This window comes from Gallinula chloropus, assembly GCF_964237585.1.
Source record: "Gallinula chloropus genome assembly, chromosome: 1".
Classification (NCBI taxonomy): domain Eukaryota; kingdom Metazoa; phylum Chordata; class Aves; order Gruiformes; family Rallidae; genus Gallinula; species Gallinula chloropus.
Window position 1 is genome coordinate 99973931 of NC_140085.1, and position 22049 is coordinate 99995979.

The window sequence follows — 22049 nt, forward strand, 5'->3', positions numbered from 1 at the left end:
CTGCAGTACGAATTCGTAGCCCTACAAGTCTCCCGCGCAGCCTGAAGTCACGGAGACGCATCAAAACCACACAGGTTTAGCCATACCGGTGGGATGAGGGTGGGACCTGTTGGATTAACAATCCTCTGACATTGCCATTCTATTTACACACCAAACAAAAGAAAAACAAAATCAAGTTAAGAGTCTGCCCCAAGGATAACACAAATTACCAACCAACCAAAAAAAAACCAAAAAAAAAAAAGATTAAAAACAAGCAGCAACTTTTATATAAAATTAATAAAAACAAAAGACAAATGAAAAAGAAATTGTCAGTAGCATCTATCGCCTCTCTGCATCTGAACTGCACTTATACAAACTAGTCCATTAGTACAGCAGCTTGCTAGAAATTGACTTTGGTTCAAGCTTAGTTTTAAAAAAATAAAACAATAAAAAAATCAAAAACACATTAGAAACGGTGGACGGACATTTGTTAGTTTCCCTGCTTGCAGTTCACTAGTCTTGAAGTTTTAGGGATAATCGGTTTAAATATTCAGTAAAACAGGAAGGTGGAGATTTAGAGATGAACAGAGCAAAAACACGGCGGTGGGGGGAGAGAGAGAGATAAGGGGTTCTGCCACTCGAGTGCAAACGCAAATCCCACATGCCCAGGTCACAAACCGAAGCATATGTAGAGTTTAAAGTTGCTGCCTTCCGGATCTTGGATGAGAAGCTCCAGGATCCCCCTGAATCATCAACAAAATGAACACAGCTGCATCAGCTCATTGTTTTAGGACACTCTGGTGACAAAAGAAAAGGGGGTGGTGGGAAAGGGACTCTTCTAATACCCTCACTAGCTAAAAGTAATTTAGTTTTATACACATGGCAGAAACCTTTACATCCATCGGGAACGGAAAGTTCAAAGTGAACTGCATTGCAGTGATCCAGTCTTCTCTCTTTAAAAATCTTCTTTATCTTTTTTTTTGGTTCAGATACTAGACTGTATATTCGAGAATATACAGATCTAACTTCTGTACAGTTCGTTACTCTTCCTCATCCACAGAGATATCCTTTGCTACAACGGATCAGAGTTGAGCTTGAAAAGATGGCGACAGTGGCAGGCAAGCCCTGACGCGCTGGCCAGAGGCGCGCGCGCTGCCGGTGTCGGGTAGCTAGCAGCATCACAGAGATCACCCGGGTGTGTGCAGAGCCCCCAGACTCAGCTCAGTCGTGTTGGCATAAACGAGGGCGACTTCTGTTCTCCTGTGGCTGGCTTCTGTGTCCTGCAGCCCCAGGATGAACGGCGCAGGGCTGTCCCTAGGAACCGGGAGAATGGGGCCTGGGGAGAGCCCGTGCCAGCTCACCTGGGGCTGTAACTGCCAATCGGCTGGGGTGACTGGACACTTCCTAAACGCGCCTGTGCGCGCTTAACAGCGGAATCGAAGGGAGAGAACAGAAGGCCCAACGGTATGTGTCACACCGGCTCGGCTCGGGAAGCCAGATCCCGCTCTGGAGTACAAAGGGGCCGTGCACACAGAGCCAGGGGCAGAATTTGGCCATTTTGTCTCAAAAACGGCAGGAAGGAGAACCACAGTTGGGAATTAGTTCCTACCTCTGCTCAAAAGACACGGACCAGCCCGGAAGCTCGCACACAATGATCTCTACTGCTACACCGAGCTTCCTGCGCAAACGCTCAACACAAGTTCTTCTGACCCCCTACAAGAAACCTTTAGGCAAATTCAAGGATGAGGAAACCGTTCAGAACGTTCCCAGAAGATTCATTAGGACAGAAAGTCTACTTGTGCTCCATTCTCCCTCTCCACCCTCCCGCCCTCCCCCCATGGTGTGGGAGCTCGCTGAAAATAATCCAGGAGCAAAAGACAAACGCGTCCAAACTATATATATAAAAATAATAATAATAATAATCATAATAATAATAATAGAGATACACCAGTAATACAGGCCTGCCTAAATTGTACCAGTTAAGAAAGGAACCCCCAACATGATTGATACGATTATAAACACCTTGTATGACATAACGGCCTGTACAACAGACCTATAAAATGATAATTAAAAAAGAAAGATATTTAGACCAAAAAGAAACAAGAAATCCCCTTCCTATGTTGAACTGATAACCCACCTTAACTTGTCATTGTGACTGCTGGAAATGATAAGTAGTCCTTTCACTTTTTTTTGTGGTTTTTTTTTTTGTTTTGTTTTTGTGGTTTTTTTTTTGTTTTTTGTTTTTTTTACATTTTTGGTTAGAAAGTTCTCCGATCCATGAAGCGATCCTGAAAAGACAGTGTTTATTATAAAATTAGGCAAATGTCTGTCCCAGCTTTAAATCCTTCCTGTTTTGCTTTTGTTTTTTTTATATTTTTCCTTCTCTCCCTTGTCCCCAGCAACTCGGCGAGAGGATGCCCATCACATTTTCAGTTTATAAAGCCCGCTGGCAGCCAATCCCACCGCACAGTGAAACAGGCTGCTGGCAGCACAGCTCAGCCCAGCTCACTGTGCCTTGGAGGCAGTAGTGGTGGTGGACGTGGCCCCACTCGCAGAGGCCACCGTGAGGAGAGAGTTCTGGATGGACTCAGCTGAGGTGGAGGTGGCATGAAGGCTGGCGACTGGTCCAGAGGCCCCTGCGGAGGCTGCAGCTGCAGAGACCAAGCTAACCGGGTTGCTGGTGAGCAGAGAAAGGTTCTGAGGGTTCAGGAACAGAGGGGCAGTTACAATGTTAGGAGTACCTCCGGCATTGGCAAACACCAAGTTTCCAGTTGCATCCAGTGATGTTATTGGAAGAGAGCCACCAGATGCAAGAGCTACAAGAGGGAAAATCGAGCAGGGAGGAGACAACATTAGCAGTAAGCAATAATGCAAAACAGGCTTAAAGCAACTGCTCTCTGCGTTTTCCTTTCTCTGACACGCGTGCTGCACACGTGCTGACACCACGAGCAACAGTCACCTCATCATATAGGTGGTTTGTTTTAAAAAAAACCCAACTCTTTATGAAAAGTGGACAAGACCTTGTGGATACTAAACTGCCTGTTGTCTGCTCCTAACTTAATTCCATCGTGCCTCTCTTCAGATGGTTAGGTGCAACGCTGGTCTAGGCTTCCTGCCACAGAGAAGCCGTACATTCAAGCAACCCGTACTGGAAAGGGCTGAGATGAGCATTCGCAGGAAATGACAGCTGTCACAAGATAGACACAGCCATGTAAACTGGAGCATTTTAAATGTTGACATGCAGCTACTGTCACAACTCACTCTCACCGGCCTACAGGGTTCAGTCTGCCTGAAATGACAATCTCCAAAATTTATCTGCAACACTTAGCAAAATGGCTCTTCCTCGTAGTCAGGCAACAAGATTTGTTAACCCAGCTGAGAGAGTGTTTGAATATGTAGGTTAGCCAGGTCTGGTTTTTACAGGTGACAAACTACAAACTGACAACAACTCTTGCTGAAGTCAGTGGAAACTTCTGGCTGTGCAGCACTTCACTCCTCTGAACAGGGATTTTTGGATTTAAAGTTCGACATAAGGACTTTAGGGGGTAAGTTGTTTGTTGCAGGTTCTTTTTAAATACAGATGAGGACAAGAATTCAGGATCAACCGTTCTCTGACCAGATCTCAACACTGTGACTCTCCTCATGCTTCGCCAGAAGAAGAGCTAACCTCTAACATGCTGGAGGTTATGTCACTAGAGGTTGGATAACGAAATATATGCCAGATCACATTCAATCTTAAAAACCTCCTTGCAAATCACTCCACGACCTTCCCTTTCTGAAGTTGTGCCTGTTGTTATCTCTGTGATACATACAACACATTTGTGCATTTAAATTCTGTAAAACCTTTACTCCTAGGACATCTATGTCCAGTGCTGAGGGGTTGGTGTTCTTTTTTAGTCATGAAAAACAAAACACATAAACTGAAGCTGTACAACAGCGATGCATTAAAAGGGACGCTACTGACCTTGAATAGTTGCCAGTGTACTGTTGCTCATCAGGGCTGGGCTGAGAGCACCACCTAATGTCCCTGGATTGAGACTGAGTAAGGCACCTCTGCAGGAAGCAGGACCGTGGAAGAGGAAACAAAGACAAAGGGAAGGAGTGTTACTTTTAAGAAAAGGTTGTCACTGTTCAGAAGTACACCATCACATTTGAAAAAAAGGAATGGGAGCTGGGGGGGGCAGGGGAAGGGAAGACCAGAGATTAAGGACCAATTTTAGTTTATTTTAGTTTTCCCTTCATGATGCCTTAAGTAAATATTGCCTTTCAGCTGTGTGGTTAGTGACATGCCTGAAGTACAGGCACTGTAAACACGTGATTTGTACGGACTGCTGCTGTAAAATGTTCTTGTGAAGTATTTTGGGGAAACTGCCACTCATTAGAGAGTTATTGTTACCTCCCACACTCAGATAAGAAAGTTGTAAAACAAGAAGAACTGAAGAAACAAAGAATCATCTCTAAGAGAAACATTCTCAACACCAAAACGTTGGCAATACACCACCAGGCATCTTTTACAGCTTCCTGCTCAGAAATGAACAGAAAGGCGAAGCAGGCCTAGGCCAGCTCTCCATTTTACAATTAGCACATCAGATTCTCTGATTCCCTGGTAAGCTGCAGCTCTTAAGTCAAGCTCGGCAGTGGGGTAGCTGACTTATCAAATAACAACACTGCTGCAATACAGCTGCTTCATCTGTAAAATGAAAACAATGCTTGTGTACATTGACGGGGATGGCCAATCTTAAGAATTTGAGATAAACGACACTACAATCGTCAAGTGAGCTCCCAGAAAACAGCAACATAAAAGCAATTTATCCCAAGAATTCTCCTTTCCTTTTCTGTCATCTCACCTAAAAGAGTGTGAAAAATTCATCCTTACCCAGCTGCAAACTGTGAGGATGCCATCAAGCCTGGGTTTAGTCCTGCTGCAGCAGCCATGGCAGCAAGACTTGCATTTGCAGGCAACTGTGCAGCTCCTTGTAACGCGGCTGCTGCCGCCGTTTGCAACCCTGATGCCGTTACCATCACCTGGCTGGTCCCAAGAGGGGAGGACAAGGGAGTGGAGGTTGTCTGTGTTGTGCTGGTCTCACTGGCACTGGATGCCTCTGAAGTGGAGGCTGAGGCAGAAGGGGAAGGACTCAGGGAGGGTGATGTCACTGCTGAAGAAGCTGGAGGTGCTGTTGAAATCACTGTTGCCGTGTTGTTGGAGGTGGTTTCTGTTGTGCCTACAAGATTGATTCTGGTTAGAGCAGTACAAAACACAGATGTGATTGAACAGAATCCACTATCCAGCTGAACTGCACTGCACATCCAACTGAAAGGGAGACAAACACACATTTCTGTAGGACCAAGCAGCTCTCCAAAAGTCAAAATGAGAAGCTCAGACTACACTAAAAATTACACTTCCCAACAGGAGGCCGAGGAGCTCTAGAAGCTAGCAATGACATATAGCATATTTCACTTCAGCACCACCTGTGATTTTACCCCCAGAAAAGTCAACTGACTGGTCACAAAGATTTAAGTTTCCTAGTGGAGTAACAGGGAGCAACAACAATAATGTCCTGGAATACCAGTGACCAATACCTTCTGAAGACTTTAAAAGGGGAAAATGGTAGATATTAATGTGAGGGCAAGAGAAATCAGCCCTTACCTGTGACTGACAGACTAGTTACAGCAGGACTGGTCAGAGGGAGCACAGGATTGACAGTCAGGGTTGTAGCTGCACTGCTAGTCACAAGGCTTGGCGTGGTTGCCACCTGGAGGTCAGAAAAGAACACAACTGCTCAACTGTGAAAAGATAAGTTAGCTATACTAGACCTGGGTTTCTGTCCTCCCATCTTCGCTGAGGAAGTTAGCACGGAAAATGCTGCATATAAATTAACTTTTTGGCAATTCCATCACTTTATCATTCAGTGGACCAACCGTAGTATATTCTCCAATTAACAGCAACATCTTTATTCTTAATCATTTAGCATTTACAGGGGGATAGATCCATTACATCCATACTGTCTCAGGACTTCAAGTTATCCCTCCCTCTCTGCCTCCTCCCAAAGACAGCACTTTGTTTTAGAGTGACTCTTATCAAAAGAGTTTCAGAATATTATTTTTGCATTATTTGTGGGTTTTTCTTCTTTAAACATCTTTCCAGCTCATAATCTCTTTTGCTGATAAAATGTTTTAATGCCCTGGCATTACCAAAGGTACATAGAGTAATGCCTTTACATGGATAAACAGAGTAACGTTTCACTTTTACTCAACCAAACTATATGCTCTACTTTGAGGAGTTTCCTTGTGCCAGAGAAAGGATCTCTGAAATTTAAAACATTCAAATGACATCAGCTAATGTTACTTGTGGACAGCTTATTACAAGAAAGCTACAATAAATGGAAGACATTACAGATAAAAAACACCACAGATTTAAGGCTGGAGGAACTAGCTTATGAGGAAAAATGAAATATAAGGAGAGAAAGGGTTTTTTATGGACAAGAAATGGTATCCAATGGTAATACTTGAAGGCTGTTATACATCAATTAAATTAATCCTTTAGAATTGCCCAAGAGAACACAGCCAAGGATACAGGCTAAAACCTTCCTCCTTGCCCCTCTCTTACCTGATGTTTATTATCAGAGAAACCTCTCTCACGCTGTGTATCCTCTGATAGGAAGTCAAATGCCTCATGCATTTTAAACATGACTGGGGCAACTGGGACACAGCTAAAAGCTTTCTGCCCATCTCAAACAGTGTATGAAATAAGGAGCCAGATACGTAGCACGCTTCCCACTAACGCAGCCCAGACATCGTATCTATCATCTGTGCACCGAGCGGTTAAGGCCAAGGTCACAATCCCTTTTTCAGGGCAGCGAACACCCTAGAATAATTAATGCAGCTAACACCGTGGTTACACTGACTGACTCGGCCGATGGAAAAGCAGGGCAACATCAAAAGGAACATTCCCCTCCGATCCGCCTTCAGAGACCTGGCGCTTGCGCAGCCAGGCTACGAGTCAGATTGCTTCTCTAGCCACACTGACAAGTCGTCCCTGTGATTCCCAGGCTGAATCTGCAGCCAAACTAACACACTAAGCCAAATCGCCCGACAGACACGTGATGTCCAGAGCTGACACCAGGAATCGAGGCAGCACGTAGCCAGCGATGGCTGGGGGCAGCGGGGCTGGAGCATCCGTGTGAGCGGCAGCAGTGTCTACAGAGAAGCTTGCAATGAGTGAAACACCCACAAGAAAACAGAGACTGTGGTTAACACCTCAGTTTCTTACGTACAATGGCATGTTCTAATAAAAGGAAAATTTCTGTAGGAAAGGTTTCCTAAGTTGCAGTCTGAGTAAACTTGCATGGTTCCTAAAACACACTGTCATAAATCTGTGTTCTGCTTTGGCAGCAAGGCATGGAACCTTGCTTTCCAACTGGAGAAGAAAAAAAAACAAAGGAAAAAATCCCAACAAAACCCCAACAGTTTAAAAAAAAAGGCTATGGTCCCTTTCCCTGAAACAAAAGGTTGCATGCACACATCCTGAGACAGGGATGAGGGGAAAGAATGACATGTCACCAAAATTAATGGTTTAATGGAGTACTGGAAGATATTAGCTACTACAGTGATGAGGGTGGAATAAATACTACAGAAGGACAGCTACAGGCTACTAAATTCCACCACACTCCTATTAGCATAGCTACTATGAAATCTAATAGCTACTGTTTCTATTTATGAAAACAGACCTCCATGGACATTGGTAGCAAAGGAGCTGAAGGAACCTTGATGCATGTGTTTTGTTACTCTCTATTTTCATGAAGTTTGTGTTTACCTGAGGCAAATACAAGTGTGGGAAATTAATGAGAGTCAGCTAAATTGTGTCTTTGTTACGTGTTTTTTTTATATAATTCATTCCTAACTAAAAGTGACCACAGCAGCATCATTGGATGTGTATGACTTCAGCCTCCAAACGATAAATTTTATAACTGCTCATCTACTTACCAGAGCAGTCAAAATAAGAGGGGATGGGTGGGTAGAGCTCTTGAGGATTTTTTTATTACTATTATGCCACAAAAAAAGTTTGGGCAAATCCAGATATAAACTGAAGCAATAAGCCCAACTGCAGATTTGCTACTCGGAATATTTATTCACGAGCTGACTAAATAAAATACCCAAACTGAAGGCCCAACTAGTGCCTCATTTGTTAAACTAGTACCTCATTTGTAAGCGTTCTCTCTCTTATATAGTATGCAAGCAGGACATTTAAAATGTCAGTAAAACATAAATTGGTGAGGAGCCTGCAGTACAAAGGAGGTGTAGCATGTGCAACTTCCCCAGTAAAGCAAGCACAGTAGAACTAGCTCTTCCAGTAATCTTTGTCAACACGGTTGCTCAATTCTTACCAGTGAGGTTGGGCAAGGGAAAATTGCTTTGATGGGCGAGCTGCTGGTTCCACCACTGCTGGGTGGGTTGATCCTTTTCTCCTTCTGGCGCCGGTTACAGAACCAAACGCGGATCACCTCCTTCTCCATGTTTAGCTGGTCAGCTATCATGGTGATCTCATCCGAGGTAGGCTTTTGGTTCTGAGAAAAGGAAAGAGTACTTGGGGTAAGCTGTGAAATAACCTTCTGAAGTATTAAATTTATAGCTGCTTCTTCACTAGGCAGAAACCTGGGTGGGCCAGATTCATATCCAGAATCCGGTCTGCAGGGAGAGACCACAGTAGACACTTCTGCCCTCCATCTTTCTAGTTACTGGAGCATTTTTACCAATAGTAAGCTGTGTTCCTCAGAAGTGGGGACTAAGAGGTGTGTTCCTCAAAGGTGGACTAAGCTCACATGCTTTTTTTTTTTTTTTTTTTTTGAGAGAAGGTATTTGACTTGTGAGCGAATCCTTCAAGGAACTCTACACCTTGGTCAGGAAATCTTTCTTTCAGCATCTCTCAAGAAAAAATAGGAGAAATTAACTATAGCAATAGCCAAATGAACCCCAAGTTGTCTAGACCTATGTGAAAGACAGCTGGACTGAGTGGGCCACTTACAGAGGCTATCTGCCCATACAGATGCACAAAGTACCTAACAAGAGTAACATAGGGCCAGCTAAAAAAACCTCACATTGTGCATCTTTAGACTGTCACCCCATTTATCCAACCTCAGAAAGGGCAATTTTTTGGTTTTTATTTTTAATGTGCAAAATATCAGCATAGAGATTTATGGCCCAGTATCTGGGATTGCAAAAATGACAAGCAGCAGATATCAAGAACCTGAAAGGTTTTTTGAAGGAATTTTTGGTTTGGGTTTGTTTTTTTTAAGTGAAGCAGACGTTAACACATGCTTCTTGGCACAGCCTTTGTATTCACCTTGCTTAGTACAAGCACTTTCCTAAACAGCACAGTAATGGGTTCACTCTAACAGATATGGCTGTTAAGTAAAGTTTCTTCATTTCTTCATAGGCTGAGCAGAGCAACAGGATCACTGACCTCCAGGAAACTCTTCTCTAAGGCCACACGTATGTTGGTCTCTATGCTGGTGCGTTTCTTCCTCCTACGGTTCAAGCCTTCCATTCCCAGCCCTGGAGAATTCAGGGCACTTGGGCTGGAGAGAGTTGAATCAGATGAGAGGTTTTCTGAAAAAAGAAAGCAGTGTAAATCAGGAGATTTTATTTGAAAGCTGTACAGTCTAAAGCAAGTGCTCTTCATCTGTGCAAGGTCTGTATAAACCCACTCTGTATCTATTCCAGATACGCAGAGATTTCTGGAGATCACATGCATTAATCATAGTACTTGTAAATTAAAACATACACATAAAACTTAAAGGCTACAAGTAGGCCCAGAGAGCAAGAGAGCACACTCTGCTCCTGCATGCCACTACAGCATCACTTTTAAACTATGTATACAAGGTCTGCCTCCCTTATCTCAATCTACCTCACACTCAATTAACCACAAGTCCCAGTTTAAAGAAAAGAAGCAGTAACTGATATCCATGAGCTACAGCTGTAAATCATAGGCAATTATGAAAAAAATCTGAGCAGCCTGACATTTCTTTTACCTACTCTGGAATACTCCAGAGGAAGAGGAAGTTCACAGCTAGCTTCACAGTGTTCAGCCTCTTCTCTCCGGAGATCTTAGAAGATACTTGGTGCTAGGCAGCTCCCCCTCCTTAGCTACACTACATCTCTAGCTCCTAGCCCCTAAACCTGGTTTTCTAACTCCACAGAAGAGCAAAGAGAGGATACGCTTGACCCCACTAGGTAGCAGAAAGTGAAAAGAACCAACAGACAGGTTCCGGCTGGAAATGTAAACAAAATTATTAATCGTGGCTGGAGACACCTGACTGCACTGGAGTTTGTGGTGATGAGTAGGTGTCAAAATACCCAAGGCTCAAATGGGCAGGTACATTCAGAAGTTCGTTATTTTCTAGATATTCCTCCCCCTCCCTAGGTAATGGCACCCACAAATGTGCTGAAACCCCTCCATCTTGAAAACCCCACAGGATGAGCTGAGTTCTGTAACAATAAATTCTCCAACACTCCAATGTAATGTAACAAAAGGATCATTGGTATGCTTCCCTGGCCTGCTTTTACCTAAAAGCAGCCTTTAAACTCGTCTGAATCTTTCTTCCAAAGTTTTTCATGAAACTGAATCAGAGCCAAAGGCAATGGTTCCCACCTTCCAGGCTATGAAGGATCCTGACAGTGTTTACAGTCCTTAGCTTAACTTTACAGATCCAAGTATTTCTTCGGGCTAGCAGGAGAAGCAAACTATGACATTCCTTGCAGCACTGGACTCATCCAGCATTGCTAGAAAGTTTGGGGACCACTGGCCTGTGGACTAGAGCACTCGTTGAGAAGATCTTTATTTTTTTCTATCACAGATCTAGATTACCTAAAGATAATCCCTGTCAGCACAACAGAATGACACTTCTGTGTTTCAATGTAGGACAAATTTTCAACACTGCATCCAATTACTTTCAAAATTTCAAAGAATACTGTAGGTGTCAGCATAAAGCTCTTTGAATTTTGGTAAAAATAGGAAGGCACACACCGTGCCTGCCATCTGTTTAGCAGATCCATCAGTTTTATACCATGTACAGTTGTATACTTGGAAGAAAAAACTGGCTGACAGTACTCTTAAACACATTCTATCCTAACACCTTGCACTACCAATCCAAGCTCCTTTTGATGGTAAAGGAGGGGAAAAAAACCCAACAAACCCACCCACAAAAAACCCAAGCACTGCTATCAACACTGGCATCATGAATAACTTGTATCCCTGGAAAATATAATTCTGGAAGGAAAAAGCAAAACCTAACCCACAAAAATCCTCTTCCTATGGGGAGAAAGAGTGTTTATACAGACCCTTGGAGAGAAATGAAAAGAACGCACACAGAGGTGTGGGAGGAGATGAATGCAATAAGCTCTGCCTACTGAAACAACAAACCATGCAACCCTCTCTCTACCATACATCTGAAAAAGAAAGCTAGAAGAGGATTAGGAGTTATATGCATTAACATACATGAAAGAGGGAAATCATGACACATATTATACCTCACCCCATGCAATTATTCAGCTGGCTGCAGAACACAATTCTGAAAGCTCATATTGGAATGATTTCAAATGCGTATGGGCACATGAAAAGGTAAGGATGGACCCTCATTCCTAAACCCTTGTTTGTCCCACGGACAGCTGAAAAGATTGGTGGCTTCATAAAACCGTAAGGGTACAAGTGAAGCAGTTTGTCAGGGTTTTTCAGAATCCTACTGGTTTTGGTAGGCTGGTGAAGAAATATACAGACTCATTCACCTGCATCATTGAGCCACTTTTCCAGAAGTGGCTTTAACTTGCACATGTTCTTAAAGCTGAGGTTCAAGGCTTCAAAGCGAGAGATGGTAGTTTGGCTGAAGTCATTTCCATAGAGTTTGCCCATAGCGAGCCCAACATCACCCTGGACAAAGAAAGAGAAAAAAGGGATTCACTGACATAGGCACTTCCAAAGCAAGGAATCCTGTCACATTCTTGTGTTCTCTTAGCGAGTCCACCTCTGCGTGGGATTTCAGTTTCGCAGAGACTTGCTCAGCTACCAAGATTCACACTAAACCAAATAACCATAAAGAAATGTCAAACCTCAGTCAATTTAACCATGTCACTCTTTCCAGGAAATCCCTGATGCTTTGTCTTAGCATTATCACTGAGCAGAACACTCCACTGAATACTAACTTGTAATTTTTTTCTTAGTTTTTTTAAGTAAGTAACAGCCAAGCTCTCTTTAGGAGCAGATTGAAGTAACTATCTGTGTATTTCACACCAAAGAGGATAAGTTCAAATAAGCAGAAATGTAGCAGATTCATGATCTCAAATTAGTAGAAAACACTCTTGAAAAGATGTCTTCAAATACGTATCTCATTTAAATGGAAGCAAAAATATTCTTATCTGAATTTTTAGTATCTTCTGAGGTTCAAACCAAACTTCTCCCCCGTGGGGATACACATTTCAAAGCGAACAAGAAGTTGAACCATTTCAAATAACGATTAACTGTAATCTTCACTACCATTACCCATCTGCCAAAAAGCTATCAAGGAGATTTACAGACAGATGATCATCTCTTTACACCTGTTATTCCTTTTCAAAGCTCAAGCTTTAGCTAGCTATCAAGACATTCTGCTTATCCTAATATATACACACACACATACACACCCCCCTATGTGGTTTACACTTGGAAAATCTTGTTTAAAAAAAATCAATACATTCTTAATTGTGGCCATTAAAAACACCATAACGTTTCCTTGTATTGTTTTAAAACTGAAAGGTCCTGCCCTTTGAAAATATGCATTTTTTAAAAAAATACGCTATTTGGTCTAAAGCAGCTTAATTTAAGTATTTTAAACACACAGAAGTATGAAAAGTCCAGAAGAAGAGACTGAAAAGCTTGAGCATAGTTAGTGGAGTTTAATTGCAAGTGGGTTAGTGGGATTGTACATAAAGCTTGCTTTCTTTCCTTGTAGGTCAGATCCACAACCACAGCTTGATACGAGTATACTAACAGCATGCAGAGTGGCCACGTCCAAGCGAGGAAGAAAACAACCTTTGGTAAGCTTAGTAAATTGTGCAGGTTGCATAAAGAAAATTATTTCCTTCCTAGAAGAGGACCAGAACAATTGCTTTGTATGCCCTTCAATCTGAGGCAACGTGGGAACTCACATTTATACCTCTACCCATATGCCAGGATCCCATGCATTTTAAAACCCATAAATCATTTCAAGAGAAGTAACATGGATGCTCTACTGGGTTTATGAAGAAGAAAACCTAGCTATGTAAACCATTTTAGAGATAAGTTGATTTATGTCTTGGCAGGAAAGAGTTATGAAATTTGCTCCACTCCCCCGACAAAATTTAATTCTGGTATTTATGTTGCTCTTATTAACATTTGTCATCTGATTTAAAATGAATAGTTAACCATCTCTTTGTCAACAGTTTTCAGTGCCAAAAGGTGGCAGCATGTCAGCTGTAGGCAAAGAAATTTACATATCGGGGTGAGAATTTTATAGGTTGGGACGATCCACTGTGAGGATGGATGGCACAGCGGATAAAGGTACCCCACACGTATCTGAGCTACTCTGTAGACTGAATGAAGCTCCAGTACTGAGCTGAAGCTGATGATGAGGTACATCACTGTTGCATGTACTGCTCTGTTAAGAAGCTCAGAGGGACAGACATTGTTCACTCACACAGCTTGAATCCGCACCGACCAATTAGTCACATACCTGCGATAATGCTAAGATGCAGTATGCTCATTGTGTCTCTGCATGTCAATCATGGAAATATTTTTAAGGAAAACAAAAGGATTTAAATCCATCACCCACTTTCCAGGGTGGGAGAAGAGCCAGCACCGCTCAAGTTCAAAACCCGTTATGTCTCTCACAAGACAGAATGTAGTGATTAGTTTGCAATGCAAACTAAAGCTTACAATTATTTTTGAAAGGCAGGGGTGGTGGGAGTCTGAAAAAGCTTACAGTACCCACTGGAAATAAATTTCTTTTACCCCCTGAAAGGCAGTCTATTTATCCAATTATAGGAAAGCAAAGTAATAGGGGTCTCTAATTATCATCCAATTATGCAATTACATAGAAGTTATTAGACCTGCCTGACTATACACATACAAACTCAGAGTAGGGTAGAAACGATCAAGTGCAATTCTATCGTTTTCTCAAGACCCCCCTTTTTTAAGCTCAAAAGCACGTACTGAAATGTAAGCCTGAGCAGTTGTGTTCGTTCTCCCTCGCCACAAATATTCACAACTGGGTCAATACAGAGGGGCTAACCCCTAACTTAAAAAGTCTAGTTGAGCCTTTGTAATCATCTCCCAGTGGGGCAGATTAAACATAATAACTAAAGATCTACGTGAACCTCCTTAGTCAGGCTATAGGGAAGCTATTGTACTTTGCTCTGTTCTATTGTAGCTTTTATGCATGCCCATCACTTGTATTTCTGTGCCTCCCTCTAGTGGAAAGAAGGGAGGGAAGGAGGCACACATGCCAGCAAAATGCACTTCATTTTACTAAGAACATTCTGTTCTCGAGTTATAATTAAGATGCTGCCAGGAACTTTCATTATGAGCCCTGATTTTTCAAACATTTAGGACTTTGCCAGAAAAATAAATCTGACTTCAGCACATACTTCCAGCTAGAGTAGATTTACTTATTCCAGCGGGGGGAACAAATCACATATGTTGGATTGACTGCTCTGAGCTCAGACTTTTAAATACCCACTTTGATTTTTGCACGCTGTTTCTTCTAGCAAAAACCCCACACCTCTGCTTACCACAGACTCCTGCCAAATTAATTGTTTACCTGCACAGATAATTCTATTTGGGGGCAGGGATAAAATAATTTTAAAATTAAAAAGAAAGCTGCATTTCCCTTCAACAGAATAGCAAAACATATAAATGCATTCTGTACATTTAATTGTACTCCTCATTTCATTATTTTCAGCATGTTCAAGATTACTTTTCTTCTGCTGTATGGATATTTCTGAGCTTCTAAGCAAACAAAAACAAATCACAACTCCAGTTCACCTCTGTAAGGAGAGAACTTCAAAGTGACAGTCCTTTCAGGTTTTGTTTAGGAACCTCAGCAAAAGCATTAAATACAGAACTCATTGATGTTTAATACGAAAATACTCTTGAGAGATAAAAACCCTCTGACATCCAAAGCAACTCCGCAGTTGTGACATACTTTTTAAACACACAGAGCAGTTAATTGTGCTGTATGATTTCTGGAACTTTGTACTTCTGAAGGCAGCTTTAAAGTGCTTTGTCCCATTCATTTTACATCCTACAGAATGAATAGTGCCCATGCAATGACATCTGGAGCTGGTAAATGCACATACCTGCTGGGAAAATGGCTATGCTTTAAAACCAACAGGGAAGTAAGATGGATGTATGGCTTTTTCTGTTATTTCTTAGAAATCCCCTACATAAAGGCCAGAGCATAACCCTATTTAAGAAGGTTCTCCTAGGGAAAGGTGGATTTGTAGTCTCCCTCCAAACTTGAAAGATGAGACCTCAGATTCCACACTGGCAGGCACTAAGGTACGCAGTCTCACCTGAGTGAATCCAAGTTTGATCCGTCTTTGTTTGAAAGTCTTGGCAAACTGCTCAAGCTCCTCAAGGTCACTGGGCTCCTCCAAGCTGGGAGTGTCGATTCGCTTTGGTGTTGACTGGCTCTGTGGAAGTGGCTGAATGGGGGTCGCCGCTATTGTGCGTGTTGGGGTTGCTGGCTATTAAGATAGAGAGCAGGGAAAAGGTGAAAATCAGACTTAAAAGAATAATCAGCAAAAATTAAATTCAGGAAAGGCACGTGAGGTTTCTGTGAGAAAGATCAATGAATTTGACATTTCTAACAATCTGGAAGTTCCTCCAATTTATTTACATTCCTCTTGAGAACGAGCAATCACAATCCAGAAAACTGTATTAGTATGACAGCCTTTTAAAGGCCCTGTCAGAACCAATTAAAGAAAAGTAAGAGATGTTCAATGCAGCAGATAACCCAACAACTCTCGCTTGCCACAGAAGCTCCTCAAAGAAAGGCTGAACACTCTTACTTGATATAGTTCTGTCATTTACAGACAGCTTGGCATTCATCCCCTTTTAATCATTTTAAAATTGAATTTACTGCTTATGTGAGGTGGCAGATTGTCATCAGCCCAGAAGACTCAAGTCTCCTATTTAATCTTGGAACAGTGAGCACATACAGGGGCAGCAAACACGGGAGGTTTCCTCTGATGCCATCTCTTGTGGCTGACTCAACTCTTCCCAGTGAGAAAAGAATAGATTCCTCTCTAACCCTTCTGATGATACTTCCAACAGTAAGAATGAATATAGTGGTTATATCAGAAATCAAACAAAGGCAACTTGCAGAAAGTAATTCCTTTTGGTTCACATTTTTCTTCTACGTAAATGGCTATTTTTCCTGGAAGTCCATCTGAGGTTCGCTGTTCCCAAACACTGCCATACTAGAGCATTTTACTATGCAACAATAACAAGAATCTGAAACAAATTAGCATCATGGAAAATATTCACAGGTGAACAAGATTTATTCATGTGCAACTGGAAACATCTTGAGTGCACATCTCCACTTTCTTACATGTCACAGATGCACTCACTATAGTTAAATTCTATTCAGTTCAGCTGAGGCTCTTAAGCAAAGGCTGCTTTGTGGTTTTATGTCCTATGGTCAGTTCTGAGACTGTGGGCTCCTTCAGGGCAAATAAGAACAGCCTCGAGTCTATGCAACACTACAGCACCATGCAAAGTGCATGCAAAGGTCCAGAAATGGCTGTTCTAAAAGAAATGGCCTATATATAGCCAAGTCTTTATGTAGCTCCTTATGTTGTTTTCCTCCTGGGTTAGTGCAGTATTTTGCAGTGCACAGCAGATGGTAGAGGGAGGTCAGGATCCATAATTCCATTACTTGAGAAATAATGTGATCACATATGATCTTTCTAGGATTGCAGATATACGTGTCACACTGCAAAGGTTTGCAATATTTTTTAATTTACATTAAACATAGTGGGTAATTACTGCTATATGTCTTTACTGACTTCATCCCCTTCATATAATTCATTTTCTTTTCATAATTTTAATACTTTTTTTTTTTTTAAACCCAAGTATACTCTTTTGTAGGGAGTCATGCTGCTAACTGAGGTGTGAACTACAGAGGTGAGACAAATTCCATTTTCCATGAGGTGCATGAAAAGGTGCTATAACAGAAAATGTAGTTTTCTGAGACCCTAACAGATGCAGGCATCTTATTACAGCCTAAAAAATTCTTATACGTAACCAAGTTGGCAGGAAGATACCATATGACATTACATGGTATTTAAAAACCAGTATGCAGACATGTAACTGAACTACACAGAGAAACCCAGAGTGAAGCGAAATTAAATTTGCAGGCACGTGCAACCTTAAAATTGCTTTTCTTACAGTCTGAAAGCTTAATCATAGAGCTTTAATATTTTAACATATATCTAACAGAATATTTTAATGCATTTCTAACAATCTCTTCACTTTCCCAGAAGGTAACTAATAAGACCGGCAATGACTTCGCAATAATAGCAAAACAACTAGGCTACAATGAGGAGAGATTACTACTGTGATCTTTAGGAAAAAAAAAGATACCTGTCAGTAATCCTCTTTTTGAGCTTTTTAGATAGCCCACACCTTGCTATTCTCAATTTCACAAATTTTTAGGCTGTCCAAGAGAGCCTTACAAGAAATCAAATGATGTTCCAGTGCCATTAACCCAAGATACCAATCATGGAAATTTTCAGGTTAAAGTACAAAATCAGAATGTGAAAAGATGCACGTTAAGGCAGAAGCTACACCACTGAAGTTACCGATACTTCAGCTCCACACTGAACCTATCTAGAAAGACAAACTCATTACTGTAGCTACAATATCTACTCCAGTAACTGATAGCAAGAGTCCACTCAAATCCCCTCAGAGCAACCCACGAGCGACAGAAAGAAGCCTGACCTGCGAGGCAAGGGTGATGCTTGGCTGAGACTGCAGGAGGTTGGCTTGGCTTTGCTGAGGTAGTTGCGTTAAGAGATTCTGCGCTTGCAGGAGACCTGGAGAGACAAAAGGGTGGGTTTGGTTTGTCATTTAAAAGGACTACACCATGAAACGAAGTAAAACAAGGCTCTTGCTAAAATAATGCAAGTTGCAAAAAAAAAAAAAAGCAATGCAAGCCTTTGTTTCCAGCCTTCATACATATCTTCAGACTTTGGACTTCACTGTCCAAAATCTCCTTGCATTCTCCTGAAGTATATGTGGTGACAGAAGTGTAAAAGTGAGAAGTCTTACTAGTCTTCTCTACAGAAAAAGCTTGTAATGGAGCAGGTTTTCCCAATTCCTTGTGCAGGAATAATTTACTGCCCCCTTCAGTTTACAGATTTTGGGCAGTCTTCCTGGTTACGTCTTCCTGTACCCAATAGCTGATCAGGAATTAGGGAACCTTAAAAAAATTAAACAACTGAACACTAAACAGATGAAATACAACAACTGAATGCTAATCAAAACCACAAACTTGGTTCCTTGATAATCCTTCTTCCTCTCTGCATCACTCCACGCCAGCTGCCTAACAAGAAGACAACTTTGCCTGCCAAACTGAAGCAGACCATACCAGAAAACAAAACAGACACAGGTAACAACCTCCTCCTGGCTGAAATAAAGAAAATTAATCAAAACTTCAAGTTTTGATAAGATACTGAGCAGCATTTAAATTGTACAAATAGAATTAACATTACACTGAATATATGAATACCGCAGCTGTTACAAAAAGCTTGCAACATTAAAGAACAGTTAGGACTGCTGCAACCAATGTATAAATAAGCTGTCATTATAAAAAGAAATTATTTAACAGCCCAGTATTTGTATGGTTTATTAATCTCTCAGGAAACTGATGCATGCTTGCATCTATATATTTTAACTACAGCTCTTTTTTTTTTTGCATTTCAATTACTAAAACTCATATGTTTCTAAGAGGTAAGAATCTTGACAAAAATCTACCTACAGTTAGCCAACTCCCTTGACTTTATTGTGAAAAATATTAATGTAATTTTTAGGTAACTGCTGGCTACATCTATCAATTTTCCTTATACTAATTTAAGAACCCGACTATACTTAATAGGCATCTTTGATATATCAAGCACCTAAAACCAAGGGGTAATGATAGCACAACAACAGATAGACACTACGGCCACACAGAGGACAGAACACCAAGTCAGCACCACTTAAATTCTACAATTTGAGTTTGATATGGTCTGTCCTGGTTCATCAGCCGGCCAATCAATCAGGGCACACCACTCATGACCAGCTGCCTCTTAGCAAAACACAGGTAGGCGACACAGGAATTTAGGACTCGATAAATACTAAGGGAGAAAGTGGGTGTTTTATGCAAGCTTAAGCCTATAGGAGACATGAAAAGATGTACTACAATAGGTAGGAAACAAATTCTAGCCTCGATGAGGGATACAGTGCTACAGAAGAATTGTCTTCTAACAAGAATATTATTGCTACTTTTCTTTTTCCAGAGTGTTGAATACATATTTTATATAGAATGTGTTGCCATCAAAATGCTCAAAGCCTACAGAATAAAGCCAGCTGCTTCTGCAACATAAGAGCACAGCAAAGACAATCATGTGAATTTGCTTTGCACCACACGATCAGCATGTTCCAGCTGTGTTTGTGAGAAGCCACAGTGAGGGAATGGATCAGTTTAAGGAACTTCCAAGACAGCTACCTACTATACCTGCACAGTGCTTTTTACAGGGCAAATATTTGTTCACTCAAGAGATGATTTCAGCTGCCCAAATCTAAATACTAATTAGCGAACAGTCACCTCTAAGTGAGGAGGTTTCGACTTTTGCAAGTGGCGGTGAATTTTAACTGACAACTTGAAATAGAAAGGGGCAAGCCATCACACCAACAGCACAGAGTGCCTGATCAGCAATGAAACAACAAATAGGCTGCTGATAGTGACCACATTTGACCTCTGGTCCACTAGTAACACCATCGATCGCAAGTCACTGACCCATCTTATGTAATCGGAGTAATTAGGGCTGTCCTTTTGTGATTTTTTTTCCCCTCAAAGAAATCCCAGAGGATGCTTTTCTGCCAATAACACTTCTGCTGAAGAGCACAAGATGACTACACTTTTCCTCATTTTATTCTCACTCATAAGTTCTGAGGTAATTATCACCAAAGAACAGTATAAAATATTCTGAACATGTTTAATCTACTGGGTTTTACATCATTTTATCCTATTTAAGAAATACTGCTACAAGGTGTCTCAGGCAGACATTGGAGAAATAACAAACTAGTTGAGTCTGCAGCTGACTGAAGTAATGATCAAGGGACGGGGAAAGCAGCTGAACTATTTTGACAAAGTCTGCCTCTCTTCCACGACTTACAGTCTTTACAGACAGCTGCCACGCACCGGCTTTGGACTCTTGTAGGTTTCCATGGGTGTGCAGCTGCAGCTTTGCTGTTTTCTGCCATGGCTAGTGCTAATCTATGGTTCACCTTTGGTATTTTTTTGAGGATAAACTACAGGTTCCTGCTTTGGTCCTACAGAACTTCACTTACACTATATTAAAAGGATGCACTATGTATCCTGTAAGTCAAAACCTGCACCTTTTAGGCAACTGTTGAGCTGGTACTCATGGTACTTCAAAAACCTTGCTGCTTCCTCAGAAAAACAGTATTTGCATTGCTACAAAGCATCTTTATTGCCAACAAGGCTGATGGGACAAATGCCTTCTCAGCAAGTTTGTGGACAACACCAAATACAGGGAGACCAGGCAGAAGTCGGGATCTAGACAGATTGAACAAATGGAACTTCATGAACACAGGAAGATGTAACATCCCACATGAGGGCTGGAATAACCCTGTGCAGCAAATACAGGGTGGGCACTGGCTGGCTAGAAAGCAGAAAGCTAGAAAAAGACCAGGGGGTCCTGGAGGACAAGAAGTTGAATACGGGCCAGCAGTATGCCTTTATTGTAAAGGCAGCCAACCACATCCTGGGCTGTGTTTGCAAGAGGGCAGCTAAGCAGCACATCAAGCGTCATGATTCTTCCACTCCGTCTGGCACTTCAGACCACATCTGGAATACCATGCCCAGCTTTAGGTTTCCCAGCACAAGACACAGTGACATCATGGATTTTGTACATTTGAGGTTCACCAGAGTGACCAACAGGCTGGAACACCCATAAAGGGAACTAAGGTGAGATCCCACTGCTGTCTTCAAAGACAGAAACAGACTGTTCTTGAGGGTGCACAGTAATGAGATGCAACAGACAGAAGTTGGAACATGGAAAACTCCAACTAGATATACAACACTGATAGTTTTTTCTTTTTCCCCATGTGTTGAGGACCACAGTTGACCACAGTGGTCAAGTACTGGGGTAGGTACTCGAGGAAGCTGCAGAATCTCCATCTTTGGAGATGTTCAAAATTCAGCTGGCTGAGGCGCTGAGGACCCTGGTGTAATTTGGCCTGCTTTGAGTTATACTTATGACCTGTAGAGGTCCCTTCCAACCTGCATGATTTTTTGCATCTATAAAAAAATATTGTACTTACATTCTTAACTTTGCAGAGGAAGTATTTCTAACCCTCTGTTTTGGGTTCTAAGAGCCCAGTGGTATTACTGCATTAAATGTGGCATACACATCACCCACGTGATGCTCAAAAGGGTAACTGTATGGAGGCACATTGGGATTTATGCAAAAATGCGACGCTTTAGAGATTAAAGTAAATGCATTTGCTGTCATCCACTAGGACTTCTATGATGCCTGCAAGTAGTGTGAATAACGGCTCAAGCCAAAAAACTCTTCCTGCCAGCCCACAGTCCCCAAGGACTGATCTGGGACTCAGTTGTTACTCTCTAAAATGAAACAGAATATAAAACAAATATTTAAGTGCAGATTTTTCCAGCATAATTTTTAAAAAGTTGGCCCAGAAGCATAATACATAATTCATCTCTAACTGATCTCCCAAAACAGTGATTTTTATTTTAAGAAAGACAAACTTG

General features: G+C 41.6%; 1 protein-coding gene across 3 annotated transcripts in view; it reads right to left on the minus strand.

The window, feature by feature from the left end:
* Positions 1-1827: 1827 nt before the first annotated feature.
* POU2F1 (POU class 2 homeobox 1) overlaps positions 1828-22049 on the minus strand; it is a gene marked incomplete at its 5' end in the record, with an annotated part of 109735 nt that continues 89513 nt past the window's right edge. For all 3 annotated transcript variants that reach the window (XM_084261260.1, XM_084261258.1, XM_084261259.1), the window contains 9 exons: positions 1828-2795; positions 3944-4032; positions 4856-5201; positions 5627-5732; positions 8364-8543; positions 9440-9585; positions 11761-11902; positions 15559-15732; positions 17990-18084. In XM_084261260.1, the coding sequence (XP_084117386.1) occupies positions 2485-2795; positions 3944-4032; positions 4856-5201; positions 5627-5732; positions 8364-8543; positions 9440-9585; positions 11761-11902; positions 15559-15732; positions 17990-18084 (1589 nt within the window). In that variant the 3' untranslated portion in view covers positions 1828-2484. The remainder of the gene's footprint in view (positions 2796-3943; positions 4033-4855; positions 5202-5626; positions 5733-8363; positions 8544-9439; positions 9586-11760; positions 11903-15558; positions 15733-17989; positions 18085-22049) is intronic.